At 47.3% G+C, this 15,172-nt stretch overlaps 1 protein-coding gene across 2 annotated transcripts in view; it reads right to left on the bottom strand.

Annotated features, from left to right (window-relative positions):
* The window catches only part of LOC126548101 (uncharacterized), a 213,227-nt gene that overhangs the window by 56,486 nt on the left and 141,569 nt on the right, over positions 1-15,172 (bottom strand). For both annotated transcript variants that reach the window (XM_055063550.1, XM_050196212.3), the window contains exon 4: positions 4,710-4,914. In XM_055063550.1, the coding sequence (XP_054919525.1) occupies positions 4,710-4,914 (205 nt within the window). The remainder of the gene's footprint in view (positions 1-4,709; positions 4,915-15,172) is intronic.

Here is a 15,172-nt window from a genome sequence, read left to right as displayed (position 1 = left end):
GTTGCATCTGGCCGCTCGAGCTGCCGCGGGCAAAGCAGAACTGCACAGAAAACTTCTTCCTGTGATGAGACTCCGAAACGCGTCTGCACGAAACTTTTCACTGGAAGAAACCGCTGCACATCACACGACACCAACAAAATGACCACAGGAGTGACAGACAAAGCAGCACCACCGAAATGAAAACAGAAATGAAAGCAGAAGCGAAACCAGAAGTGGTAGAAGTGACGAAAGACGCGATCGCAGCGCCACTAGTTCGCGTGACCACCACTTCGGCCGCCTCCCGAGTGGAGATGTGAAACTGAAGTATGTCTAAGAATGTTGGGTCGAATCGCCGACGGGGTTCCCGTGACGGCGCTAGGCCTAATCATGGCGAGCGCAGTGCTTACGACCAGCGAATCCCTCGCACAGATTCCGGAAGGCAAGGAGAAGAACGCATGGACGAGACTTCAGACTCGGTGAGTCAAGAAGCTCTCTGTTGCAACCCCGAAAGAGACGATAGTAGCTGGCAAGCCGTTAAGACAGCCAGAGAGCGTAAACAAGAAGCCTTGGAGCGGAAACGTGGCAGCATAAAGCCACAAGACACCATAATGATTCCGACCACTAAAATCCAGACGATCCAGAGAGTTCCTCAATTCCCCCAATATTGAAAAACTACTACAAGATCGTCATACCACCCAACCAGGGGCTTCCACTGAGAAATGTGGTGACGCTGGCTCAAGCGATCATCGACGCGTGCCAAAACAGTTTCCCCAGGACGACAAATTTGCCCTGAGAATCAATCCCGGCTCTAACATAGCCATTCTGTCGACCATATACGAGGCGGTTGCGGAAAAAGCACGCCTCATCCACACTCTAGTACTCAAGGACAGGGCGGTTCCCGCTTACGCCGCAAATGGCGATGACACCCTGAAAGGAGTTGTGCACCGCATCCCCATGCGCACCATGACCGAGGCTTTCATGGCCCATCTCCGAGTACGAACGCAAGGAGTGGAAATCATCGCAACCAGAATAATCAGCGCCACGAAAAGCGCTACGCTGACCACCGTCGGCCCGCAAATGCCACGAACGGTCTACTACTACGGCGGCGAACTTAGCTGCTCCCTGTTCAGACCAACTGTTCAAGTTTGCAAGATATGTAGGGAGAAAGTTCACTAGGGTTGAGGATTGGGCGAGCTGGTATTGTATTCTAAAACTGGTACAGCGCTACATGGAAAGGAAGAAACAAGCCGAGCAGGCCAGAAGAAGGGACAGAGCACTGACTTCCGACTGGTTTTATTGGCAGATTGCACGAAATATCTAGCCGCAAGAAAGCATCAAGCAATGTCGTCACGACAGTTCAGAAAATGCCACACCGAGAGGAGATTCGCCTTGTTTCTTCCTTTCCATGTTGCGCTGTACCAGCTTTAGAAAGTAGGGAGAAAGGCCATCGCACCGACGTTTGTCCAAACACTGATCGACCCACATGCAGACTCTGCGGACTCGTTAACCCTAACGACGGACACACGAGCGCGGTAAACTGTGCCTCGTGCGGAGAGGCTTACCCGACCAGCGACAACTCGTGCAAGCAACGACTCCGACCGGCCAAGCCCAAGGCACCACCACCGACCCTGACAGAAAAAAAAAAAAAAAAAAAAACATACGATGATTCTTTTCGGAGGACGAAGAAGACAACTATAAGCGATGCAACAGCGATAAACCAGGCAGCAACGACCGCAGATCCCGATCTCGCTCCAGTTCAGCGAGCCGCAAGCCCCAAACGCCACCGGCACCCGGTGGCGCTTGGCCGGTCGGAGTAATCAAGTAATCGCAGAAAACAGACAGCTCAAACAACGCCTAGACAACTTCTAACGCAAGATCGAAACTTTAGAGAAACACATGGGCGCGCTCACGCTGCAGGCCGCGATTCGAGAACAATCGCTGCGCCAGCAGCAGCAACCGTTACCGCAGCCGGCTAATCCTAACACACAACCACCTCCGCAGGTAAAGATACCTCTCCCGCCACCGCGACAACGCCCTATGTCCCCGATGCGAGAGGGGAATCTCACTATTCAACAACTACACATTATGCAGCAACAAATGCGCCAACACATGCAGGCTCAGATGCAGCAGTTCCTGGTTGAATTCCAGGACCTGAAACGCAACGTAAACGAGACCCTCAACAAGGAACCGAAACGTAAACATAGCGAAAGACTACCACAGCAGCCAAAGGAGGAGAGAGAGAGAAAGGCAAAGGAAAGACAGGGAGGTTAACCAGAGATTATCTCCGATTGGCTACCCTGTACTGGGAGAGGGGCAAAGGGATAGGTGAGAGATAGGTGAGAGAGAAAAAAGGGTAAAAAAAGTGAGAAAAAATAAAAAAGTAAACACACACACACAACGGAGGAAATCAATATTCTGACCTCCGACCTACACAGTACCATAGCCCCAGCGTCCGAACATGGCCCGTAAGCTCCAAATGGATAGAGAGGGCGTCACGATCTGGTCCTGGAATTGCAGGACCTTACATAACGAACACGCGGCACTCGCACTTTACACACAGGTAGCGTTAATCCCTCCTGACGTTATTTTCCTGCAAGAGGTGGAAGCTCGACCGAAAACAATCACGGGTTACAATATACAAATCGACCTGGGTCGGGTTGATTTGTATATTGTAACGCGTATCTACGCGCGAAAGGCAGCTCACAAAGACACTGTGTGGCTTCCTCGAGCAGTAGAGCCTCTACTTCGCTGCATTACGTGACCTAATAGTGCCGCTGTGTGGGACCGGGTTACAGACTCTTTTGAGGAAGGCACTCCACAAGCAAACTACGGATAAACCTTGATAAACCAGTCGCTCTGTTGTATATCTAATGAATAGTTGCCTTCTTTGATCTATTCTCACAGCTATCCCTGTCATTTTATTCATTTAACTCCATCATCCCACTGCTGACCTTCGTTCAACTGTCAGCAGACTGTGCTACACAGTTACGGTACGGTCACCAATAATTTCCTTTCCTTCTTATTTGTTTTTTGCCTGTTTGTTTGTTTCAATAAACTACCAATTGCTACTACAACAACTACCAAAATGCTCTTCACTGTTTCTTTTTTAGTTTTTCTCCACGTCTCGTAAACGAATGCATTCAGACGTCCTCGAGGGTGACTGCTTCATTTACGGCTACTTAAACATAGAAATAAGACAGCGAAAGAAAGCGAGGTAACGTGCGCGCGCGCGCGCGCGCGCGTGTGTGCGTGTGTGTGTGTGTGTGTGTGTGTGTGTGTGTTAAAACTTTTATTGAAATGAGGTCCGGAGGCGCGACCTTTTAAGCCAAGGCGGGCCGCTCCCACATTGGCACTGCCAGGCCAAGCCTTTCAGCGACATCATGAGCCCTCTGGACGGCCCTTAGTTGGTCTTGAAACAATGGGCTTTGAATCCTTTTTCCCACTCTTCAACGAGGTCGATATATATTATTAATGTGGTACGGCGTGGGATATGTACGTGTTTGCAATAAGCGCAGTGAGACTGCCTGAGCCCTGTTTAGTTTTGAATGTGGCAATGGGAATTTCCTGCGTCCTAAATAGTAATGTTTGGTAATGTCATTGAGAGTTATTAAATGATCTCTAGATTCCCTGGCTTGATGGTGAACGGCTCAATTAGTGACTGTCACGGTTAGCAAGTCCTCGTTCCAGGTCATGAGCAACCTCATTGAGGTTTACCTGAGTCTCGTCCATTTTCCCCATATGCCCAGGAAACCACCGGATTTCAGTTCTCATAATCCCAATTTTTTCAGAAAGTTTAGCTGCCTAGCTGATTGGACCTCAGGTTTCTAAGAATGCTGAATTGCGCAACCTGGTGTGTCATCTTGTTATAACGGCGAAAGACGTGTACACGTGGGAACAAACGTCTGACAACCCTGAGACCACTGTGTACAAAATTTGGTGAAACAATGTAGGCGTTACAATCTGTATTTATTTTTTTCTCTCTCCCTTGTGTAGTTTCGCACCACAGAAGGCGTGAATGTTTGCCTTTTTTCTGACAATATGATACTGATATTGAGGTTACGTTAGTTGCAGGAAAACCATCGATGCGTCCATGCTTTGCAATAGTGTGATCCGACCTTGACGCGAGAAGCTGTAGGTGTGTTTGCAGTGGTGATCGCTTGCACCGTTCTGTGGAATCGGTGAATCGGTAAAGCATGGGTGGTTGGCTCTCCGCGATTCACTACTTTCGACATTTATCATACCATGCGTTTGTCTGCCAACTGTTGTTCCTCTGACATACCATTCGATTCACCTGATTTTGAGGTGCTGCGCTTAACCTCTAGCAGCATACATTTGGTGCTTGCATGAAAACATTCGTTTTGAACAAGTGAAGGCATAGCGTATGCAGCTAGTTATTCGCAGTAGTCACTGCACTTTCGTGGAAGGTCGTGCATGACCGACATAATGCAACGATTCTATTTCACTTGTGTTCCAAATAGATTCTTTTGCGCTAGTCTTCTTGTTCCATTGAGCGACACCCCGTTTCATATTACCGTTAGGATTGGCCAGTCACTGCGGCGTACAAGAACGAAACAGAATCGAATTAGAAGAATCGTTATATTATGCCAGTTCCGGATTCGTATAGGACTCATTGGGTGGCGCTAGCAGCGAAGTGGCTTAAACTGGCGCGAACTGTAGTATTGTTGAGTGCCTAGTGTTCGGGACTCAGTCCCAGACTTCGCGCCACTCACCGTCGAGCCTCTGTTTGCGTTCACGGGCCTCCTCGTCTGCGGTGGCCCTGGCGGCGGCGTCTTGCGTCCTCGACTCGGACGCCTTCTCGAGCGTGGCGCAGGCGCGCAGCACGTACGCGTTCACCTGTTCCTGCTTCTCCTGACGGGGAAGGTCCAGCAGTACCCAGTACTGCGTGTCCAGGCAGGTCACATCCTTCACCATCGCCTGCGAAACACATCAGCCAAGATTGCATGCCTGCTGACGGTCTCTTTGTCAATAACATCGCGGCGCTAACAATTAGCCTAGCGAACGAGTGAAAGCAGTTATCTGATACACATACAGGGTTCTAGAGAAGCAATGCAGGATGGGGGAACTATGTGCATCTCTGCGTGTCTTTGGGGTCTTATACATGCATTCTGGTGCGGGGGAGCTCCTTTATCCTTTATACTTTAGCAATTTGTATGCCAGAATCCCGTCAGAAGGAAATGCAAACGAAAACACACACATATATACGCGGGCGCGCCAGAACAAGTCTTACACATAACCACTTGAAATCAGGATATGTTAAGGCGACGTAAGTGGGCGCTAAGTGCACTCTAGTGCCAATACTAAGGGCTTGTTGATGAATCACACCAGTTTCACGCACCCTAACGAATGTGGAAAAGAAAATTCGCCTTATATTTTGTCTTCTCGCTTTCGCCTTCATTTCGGCGTGATGGTACATGTTCTCCGAATTCGCGGAAAACGGAACGGTGGCGCCGTACACCGCAACGCAGATATATGTGTATCACAAAAAATATTTTCAGGTAATCTCGCCCTGGACAAGGGAGCAAGGGATAGGATTCGTGTTATGGTCTGTTGAATAGAGAAGTGCTAGTTTTTGGGCCGTGCACGTCGTGGAACACGAGTCTCCGTTTGTCTTGCGCGAACAAAAGGTAAGTTCCCGCCATTTGTGCCCGCTGGTGCATTGAGCTTTAAAATTCTCGCAGATCCAGTGACCCTAAACAGCGGGTGCAGTTGGGCTGACTGGTTCGGGAAAAATTAACACAAATGATCAAAAAGCTGGACGAGAGACGATGCGGGTGTGGAATGCTTAGCCAACACTTGTGCTGTCCGCCTTTTTGTTTGGTGTTCTTTTGTTCTATTTATGTTAATTCATTCGACGAAGCTCGACAAAAAAAAAAAAAAAAAAAATTACGAGCACGGCACATTCGCCGTCCGACATATCGGCGTCGTTGCTAGCTGGAACATCTGTGTCCAAGTTGTGCGAAAATGGAAGGAAACTCGAGCGATGGCAAACTAAACGGATAAAGCGCAATGGAAGTGTCCACCGCCTAACGTATGTACAAAAAGGCTGAGGCTACACCCGAGCTGACAGAGATTGGCTTTCGCGGCAGCTTCCGCGAACACGGCTGGACGCGGCTGGGCGAGCATCCGCAGCCGAACAATGAGCGGCCGCGGGTCTCGTGTGTCTCGCTGTCTGCATGCCCAGCGCTGACACACGCACACACAACACAAGTAACGGGAGCTGCTGCTGCTGCACGGGCCCGCAACAGCGCGTCCTTCGCCGCCGCGGTGCGGAAGCGCTGCTCCTCCGAGGGGCGAGCGAGCGGCCCGAGGGAAAGGATACGCCGGCGGGACACGCGATGCCCCCTTCCGTTGAGCCACACTAAGAAGCTGTCGCCAGCGAAGAAGAAAACGAGGAAACGAGCGCCGGGATGAGAGGCTCCACCCGCCCACTCTCCCGGGCGAAGAGTTGACCAAGAGGAGCGCGCGGAGTAAGCCGGACAGGCCATCGATTGGCGGTGGCCCTGGGTGCCCGACGTGATGGCGCCGGCGCTAAGTACGCGCAGCTCAAGTGGGGGTCCCCTGGCCGGACCGGCCTCGCGCATGCCAGCGCCGTCCCACTGCTTCCGGGGGAAAACACGGCCAACCCCATCCTTCGGAGCAAGTCGGGGACGAGCGGCAGTGCTCCTCGCGTACGGAAGGAGGACGCCTTCAGGGTCGGGGGTGTTTTTTGCAGCTGACAACAACGACTGCGTGCTAGCAACGCCACGCCGACGGCTGTGCCGATCGCCCTACCTAACCGGCAAGAGCTGCCTTCGTTAGCTATCCTTGTAAAGCTAGCTTCTCCTGTCGCATTTTCTTTATGTGGCTTGGCTGCATTTTAACACCGAAGAGGCTTGGTTGGATGGGGGGGGGGGGGGGGGGAAGAGGAGTAATGACTCCCCGGATCTTCTCCAGGGGCGCGTGCGCCAATCCGGGAACTTTCTTTGTTCTGCAAGTCGGCACGCTTTTCAAGGTTTTGTGGACGCGTCATGAGCAGGCGCCCTGTATCTGTTATACTAGAAATCACCACCTCTCACTTCCCTTTTTCGGCTGTTCCAATACTTCTGCGGACAACTCGGCACTCCTGTATAAGAACGAACCTGTTTCTTATGCCTGTTTTCTCCTTGCGTCTCTGCCAAATGCCGATTTCTCCAATCTTGCAAAGCATCCCTATTTTTTTTTTAAATAGACGGAACTCATTACAACTCTTTTAGTTAACTTTCTCAAGAGTTTCAATGCCCACATGCGCATAGCATGACATTATGCACGCATGCGCGCATCGAAAGTCCTGATTAACCGAATTTCCAGAAGTCGTATGTGGCACGAAGCACAATCACAATTCTTTTTCCCGAGCTGGTTTGCTTTAAAAAATCGGGCGTTATTATTTGCATTAAATATCGAAATTCATATTCCTGCAGTTTTCTTAACTGAACGAATATGGTTACGGTCCCGAAAAAATGTGCAGTGAAGTACGCATGAAAATGTTCTGCTAAAAAAGTAAGTAGAAAAACAGTGCATTTTTACTTGAAAATCAATGGCACGTGTCTCAAAAAACTGGCGAAAGTTACAGAAATCGTTACAATCGGACGTGCCTTGAAAGTCACTGGCTTGAATTCGGGATTTGCAATATTTGCCCTAAATTAATTAGTTAGAAAGTTACTTAATGAAATGTTGGTAATTGATCAATTATGCATCCTGACTTGCGCAAATATCCGTATGTTGAATAATGAAGCTCAGTGGACAAACTTCTGCTCTATGCTGCAGGCAATTTTCTTAGTCTTTTTCAACATTCTGTTAACTCTTAAAAAACAACTGATATGCAGGGGGTCCCAGCTAACTTTAGACAGAGTTTTAAAATGTGCGAATTCCACGTAGCTCGACAGAACAAAGGTAATGTTTGCCGTCGCTTGGAGAGGCTCAGATTATTTCTTTCTTTCCGCCTAATTAGATAATTAGCATTAAGTAATAATTAAATATTATGGGGTTTTACGTGCAAAAACCACTTCCTGATTACGAGGCACGACGTAGTGAAAGACTCCGGAAATTTGGACTACCTGGGGTTCTTTAACATGCACCAAAATCTAAGTACACAGGTGTTTTCGCATTTCGCTCCCATCGAAATGCTCTTAATTATTAATCAACTTCTCAAATATTATAATTAGACGAAAATTGTCAATGACAAAATTGTAGAGCACCATGAAAAACTCCCGATGCAGCTTTCTGTAGCTCAATACGTGCTGCATTAAAGTGTTTTTTTTTTTTTTTCAAGCATAAAAGTAGCCCGCAAATGCACGCAGAATAGCCGCGCGAGGCACTTTGCGTGCGTTCGTGGGCTTCTTTCACGCTCGAAAAAAAAAAAAGCACTTTTATGCAGCACGTATTGAGCAACAGAAAGCTGCATCGGGAGTTTTTCATGTTGCTGTAAAATTTTCTCATTGACACTTTTCGTCTAATTATAAAATTTGACAAGCTGATTAATAAATTAATACTAATTATCTGATTAGGCGGAATGAAAAAAAAATATAACTTCGGTATCTCCGAGCGACGGCAAACAACATTACCTTGGTTCTGTCCAGCTACGTGGCATTCGCACATTTTTAAACTCTGGCTACAGTTAGCTGGGACAACCTGTGTACACACACGTGCGCGCGCGCACTGAAAGCGGCTGCTTTGCTAAGATCGAATTTTGTCGCCAAGTTACACAGCCACACTCCATCAAGACACGCACTGCGCATCGCGAGGCTTTTCAGAATCTGCAACTTGTGGGACCACTTTCGGCGGTTTCGGTTGCAGGCCGCGGCGGCCGCACTCCCATGGGAAACGGGCATGTATTAGGCACACGTTAAACAAGCCCAGGTGGCCAAACTTAATTCGGCGTCTTGCGATACCGCGTCCCACATAGCGCATTGTGAAGTTTTAGGATATTGAACGCACTAATTGAAATTGAACTACATTCAAAAAACGCCTGAACGTGAGGAATTGACTGCCTTTTTCTGTTTATGCTGACGTTTTGACCCACCACGCGGATTTCACGCATCAAAGGACAGACCTCCGTATAGCTGGGAAGATCCATATACAACCGATAATCTTTACTTGCGAGTAGGCAGTAGATGCCCTCTATATCTAATCTCACAAAAGCATTAGTTGCGTTTTAATTCAGTTTTAATGGACTTTGCTAAAATAGAATGAAATGAGTTTTAATTTACCATTATTTTAGTATTTATTTTTGAGTTTTAATAATGAATTGACAATGTCCACTAAGCTTAAACTAAAATTAATAAGTGACTTCCAGTTAGAACTCTATTGAGTACACTTGAATGTTCTATTTCGTTTAATTAAGTGACTGGTAGAGTACTCACCTACGGGGCAGAAACCTGGAGGCTTACGAAAAGGGTTCTACTTAAACTGAGGACGACGCAACGAGCTATGGAAAGAAGAATGATGGGTGTAACGTTAAGGGATAAGAAAAGAGCAGATTGGGTGAGGGAACAAATGCGAGTTCAAATCAAGAAAAAGAAATGGACATGGGCAGGACACGTAATGAGGAGGGAAGATAACCGATGGTGATTAAGGGTTACGGACTGGATTCCAAAGGAAGGGAAGCGTAGCAGGGGGCGTCAGAAAGTTAGGTGGGCGGATGAGATTAAGATAAGAAGTTTGTAGGGACAACATGGCCACAATTAGTACATGACCGGGGTAGTTGGAGAAGTATGGGAGAGGCCTTTGCCCTGCAGTGGGCGTAACCAGGCTGATGATGATGATGATGATGATGACGATGATGAAAGTACGCACTAATTTTTTTGTTAGAAACGGGGACAAGTTGGCAATCATAGTGACATAGCTTTTATTTTTATACTGACATATTGTCTTGATGGCTTTGTCTCTCATTTTGCGTATTCCGCTTCTTTGTGGGAGTAACTTTTGCTCCCTTCCTGGCATGCATTTTTCAGCCAGTATGAGAGAGTCAAATGCTGAAATGCGGTTGTGACATATTATATATAGACGTATAAAAAAGCACGCAACGTAAAACATAGCGGAACCTACAAGACATCCGGTGCTTAACTACATATCGAAGTGTCCACTCTACCGCGTATAGCCCTAATCCGAGTGGCATCAACTAGCCCGGTGACCAGCTGCACCTTTTTATTTAGAAATTAATTAAGAACAATTGACTTGCGCATATATGTTTGCCTACACTTAGGTTGGTGGGGAAGCTGCACAGAAATTTAATTGAGGTTAGTAAAGAAACGAACAGAACTTATTTCGAATGTGGTATTCAAGAGAGAAGAGAGAGAGAGAGAGAGAAGAAACCCAGGGAGGTTAACCAGAGATGAGTTTCCGGTTTGCTAGCCTGCACTTGGGTTGGGGATATAAAGTTTGGAAAGAGGGCAAAGAGGGAGAGAAGGAGAGAGGGAGAGAGAAAGAAACAGGAACAGGTAACAGAAAAGACGTTCCAGTTACAGGCGTTCACACACAGGCTGGTCGATCTCAAGAAGCGTAGGAGCGCTTGCACGGCGATCTGATGCGATGTTAGGTCGCGTCGATGTTGTAAAATTCTTTCTTCTGACAAGGGGCTGATCGCCCAACTGGTTCAGCACGACGGAAAGCGATTGTCTCTGCACACTGTACTGCCTGCACTGGCATAGAACATGACGAATTGTTTCCTCGTCGCCTCAATCGCCACATGCTGCGGTGTCGGCCATCCCTATGCGGAACGCGTATAGGCATTGGTAAACCCGACGCCAAACCATAGCCTGCACAAAAGGGTTGCGTCTCTTCGGGGAAGTCTTGGCGGAAGTCGAAGTGTTAAAGTTGTATACAGGGTGTATAAACGGGCATGCATAAAATGTATTTAATTCTACTCTAATGTCGTGCATTGGCATACAAGTAGGTGGATCATCCTTTCAGAATCTGTCCTGGACAGCGGGATTGATAGGCAGTTGTCTTCTGCGTGAGCTAAACGAACAGCTTGATCGGCACGTTCATTGCCGATAATACCACAGTGACTTGGTAGCCATCGAAAAATTATTTAATGTCCTTTCTCATTCAGGTGTTCTATGGCTCCGTAATCAATGCCTTGGTATTCCATTCGATAAATGCTCACTTGTGGCATTTACGCGTAAGTCGACGAAGGAGTACACTGTATTAGTCAATGGGCAGATGATGCCATATGTTTGGTCATACAATTTCTTGGGTGTAATAATTGACAGAGACATCTCATGGAGCCCCCATGTATTGTACATGAAAAAGCGGTTGACAAGCATCTGTCACCCTTTGAAGTTCTTCACTGGAAAGACCTGGAGAATGTCCACAAGCGCTAAGCTGCAACTATATAGGGTACTTTTTTCTCGGCTTTCTGCTGTACATCTTGCCATAATTAACCAGCGCAAGTAAAACAAGCCTACGTACTAGACAAAGGTTTCAGGCCTAGGCGTTCCGCATTTGTCTTCCTCGAAATGCATCAATGGCGGCAAGTATTGCAATCGCTAGAGAGCCCTCATGAAGACCCACATCGGAGTTGAAGCAGTAAGGGTGCACTTAAGGCACGTTTCCTGGACTTTTTGCCACCATCTAGCCTCTTTTCCTGCGGAGAGACCACGTGCCTCGTTCTGCCGAACGATATTCGCACATTGTGAGGCTTTACGATCTTGCTTCACATCAGACGCGAGACCTTCGACTCCTTCTTGGTGCCTCATTCAGCCAAAGATCAACCTGACCATACCTGAGTCCGGAGAAAACCAGATATATCATCGCCGTCTCTTAAACAGCTTACCTTACTCCTATTATATGAGAAGTACCGGAATTACACACACACATATACACCGACGGCTTCGTCCTGCCGAACAGCTCTACCACAGCTGCTGGAACACCGCCCCCATCGCTCGTCGGCCCATAAAGCGATGAAGTCGCTTTTGTACTTCTTGAGGACGACGGGCTTGTGTGAACGTCTGTGACTATTAATGCAATTTCTATTAGACCGGACGCGTCAGCGAAATCACCGCTAATTTCCTTCTTTCGTTCCCTCCTCTCTCTCCCTGTCATTTTTTGTTTCTCCTTTCCCATTCCCCGGTGTAGGGTAGCCAAACGGACGTTATTCTGGTTAACCTCCCTGCCTTCCGCTTTTCTCTTTCCTCCCTCCTTCCTCTACCGCAGCTGTCGTCATTCCAACAAAAGCCACCACTATCAAGTTGAAAACGTCTCACTTGACAACGTCGAAGGCAGCCGAACTCGCAGCGCTTCAAGCCGCACTACGCTTTATTAATGACGAATCAACAGACAAATATTCCCTTCTCCTGCGACTCGAAGACGACACTGCAGTGTTTACTGCCAGCCTTGCGGCACAGTCAGCATGAACAGTTGGCATTCGTAATTATTCATGACGAAATTTTCTCCTTACTCCATAGGAACCAGTTATGTGAAATAAAAAATATTTCAGCGTAAGCAGTAAAAAATTCGAAGACACCTCAGCACTTGTTATGAGTTGTGAATCAATAATGTCAATTGAACGCCGCTGAGCGGACCTTCGAATTATGAACTCCTCGTGGGCAAGCGAGCGTGTTGAGACGCTTGGCCAAGTTTTGCCCAGTAGTTAAAACACTCGGCTTCTGAACATGGGGTCGTAGGTTCGAAACTCACTACCGCCAACGTTTTTCCTTTCGGATTTATTCTGATTTTTATACATTAATTTCTTTATAGCTATTGCCGAGCCGAAGTGGGAGCGCAAGCTAGAGCTTGACCGGGCAAAGAACGTGCGCATAACACAGGCTTCGGAGAGCGAGGGCGACGTCGCGGCGATGCCATCTCCCCTCACGAAACACCTGGCGCGCTCCCTATGCTCCCTTTCGCCCACTCTGCTCCGTCGAGGCGCGCACGTGACGTGGCGTCGCGGCCAGTAGGAAATTAGGTTCCGTTTCGCTGCTACAGATGCCGACCTTTTCGCTCAATGGGCCATATGATGCTTTCGCAGCAAAATGTCTGTCGTCTCCGTTGAAAGGAATTTTCTATACTAACGATCTATTTATTTTTTTGAAGGTAGTTTCCACGATTGTTCTCAATAATAGGTCCAGTTAACTTTTAATTAAGACAGTCAGTTAGTAGTTTACTGTGTCTACTCAACACCAGCTATTTACCATCCAACTGGCTGCACTCAATGAGAACTGAAACTCAATGGAGTTTCCCTTAACTTCGTAGGGACGCAATAAAAGTTTAAGATAAACTCAATATAAATTTTTTTACAGATAGGCAGCCCTCTTCCTATAAGAGCAAAGATAACTACAAAAGTTCATCAAATCTCATGAAACAAGCACAGGTGAAACTCATTTGGCTGTGTATTGCATCCTCTGTCGAAAATCCTGTATGGCTATGGAATGAGGGGTGACTCGTGCTGCATGTATGCATTTATCAGCGTGGAAACTCCGTGGAACCTCCCCTAGAGCTACTCGGGTGCTGAAGCAGCGCTGCATGTATGCCGCACATAACGAAAGCGCTTTTGAACTTACCTTCAGAACACTGACCAGGCACCAATCTAAAACACTCTACACGAACAAAAAAATTCAAGTGGATTGTGCATGCTATAACAATCAGACATTGGTCGCAAACACGTATGCTCATAGTGAAGGAGAAATTGTGGATTGAAATATGCATGTTCTTCTTGCTTATATTTTTCGTGCGTCTGTATACGTGCGTGCGTGTGCGTGTGTTCAAGTGTGTGTGTGTGTTTTTAAATAGAGGGTAAGGGCGACATATGGCGACGTCACCGTGAATTTCTTAAATAGCCGTCAGGCGGAGCAGCTGATGGCCTATGTTATGCCGTTTGTTCTTTCTTCGCCTTACCGCGCTAATGACAGGCTCTAGTGCCTGCTTCTATGCCGAGGACCGCGAAGCAGTCGGTCGCTTTAGTTTTCTCATCACTTTTCTTTCTTCTCTCCGCTTTCGACGGCGATGATGCAGGGCAAAGAATGGTTAGCGCGCGAGATCTGATTATCTGCCTTCAGTTTCTATGTTCTCCGTTTATAGGTCCTGCTTTCTTGCGAACAAACGCTGTTGACGAATGCATCTACAGCATCTTGCTACTATTTTGTCGTAATGTTTTGGCGACTGCCATAAAATGCCAATGTGTACTGGTGGAGTCGTTCAGCCTTGCGCAATAACGGGAAGGCTGCGGTAGCGCGAACCGAACTGGCGTTGCGCTCCCGTATAGTTAGTAAGCGAGTTCCACAAGGCCCATAGAAATTATGTGAACGAAGTCGAATCTCAAGAGTGAAACTGAAACGCATCTTCCGCGGTTGGAGGTACTATTATAGGCCGTTTCGTTCGTACGATCATTCTTACTGGCATCACAGTGGCCCAGCAGCTATTGATAAACTGTATCGTGCACTGATCAACTTCGTGACGGCGTAACTGTTTGTTGTCCAATGCCAGTTCTTCGGAAGAAGTAAAGTTCGGAAGAAGTAAAGAAAGCCTTGGAAGCTATGAAAAGGGGGAAGGCAGCTGGGGAGGATCAGGTAACAGCAGATTTGTTGAAGGATGGTGGGCAGATTGTTCTAGAAAAACTGGCCACCCTGTATACGCAATGCCTCATGACCTCGAGCGTACCGGAATCTTGGAAGAACGCTAACATAATCCTAATCCATAAGAAAGGGGATGCCAAAGACTTGAAAAATTATAGACCGATCAGCTTACTGTCCGTTGCCCACAAAGTATTTACTAAGGTAATCGCAAATAGAATCAGGAACACCTTAGACTTCTGTCAACCAAAGGACCAGGCAGGATTCCGTAAAGACTACTCAACAATAGACCATATTCACACTATCAATCAGGTGATAGAGAAATGTGTGGAATATAACCAACCCTTATATAAAGCTTTCATTGATTACGAGAAAGCATTTGATTCAGTCGAAACCTCAGCAGTCATGGAGGCATTACGGAATCAGGGTGTAGACGAGCCATATGTAAAACTACTGAAAGATATCTATAGCGGCTCCACAGCCCCCGTAGTCCTCCATAAAGAAACCAACAAAATCCCAATAAAGAAAGGCGTCAGACAGGGAATACGATCTCTCCAATGCTATTCACTGCGGGTTTACAGGAGGTATTCAGAGACCTGGATAGGGAAGAATTGGGGATAAGAGTTAATGGAGAATACCTTAATAAC

This window comes from Dermacentor andersoni, chromosome 1 (assembly GCF_023375885.2).
Source record: "Dermacentor andersoni chromosome 1, qqDerAnde1_hic_scaffold, whole genome shotgun sequence".
Lineage (NCBI taxonomy): Eukaryota > Metazoa > Arthropoda > Arachnida > Ixodida > Ixodidae > Dermacentor > Dermacentor andersoni.
The sequence above is the reverse complement of the archived record's forward strand: the minus strand, read 5'-3'. Positions and strand labels throughout refer to the sequence as shown.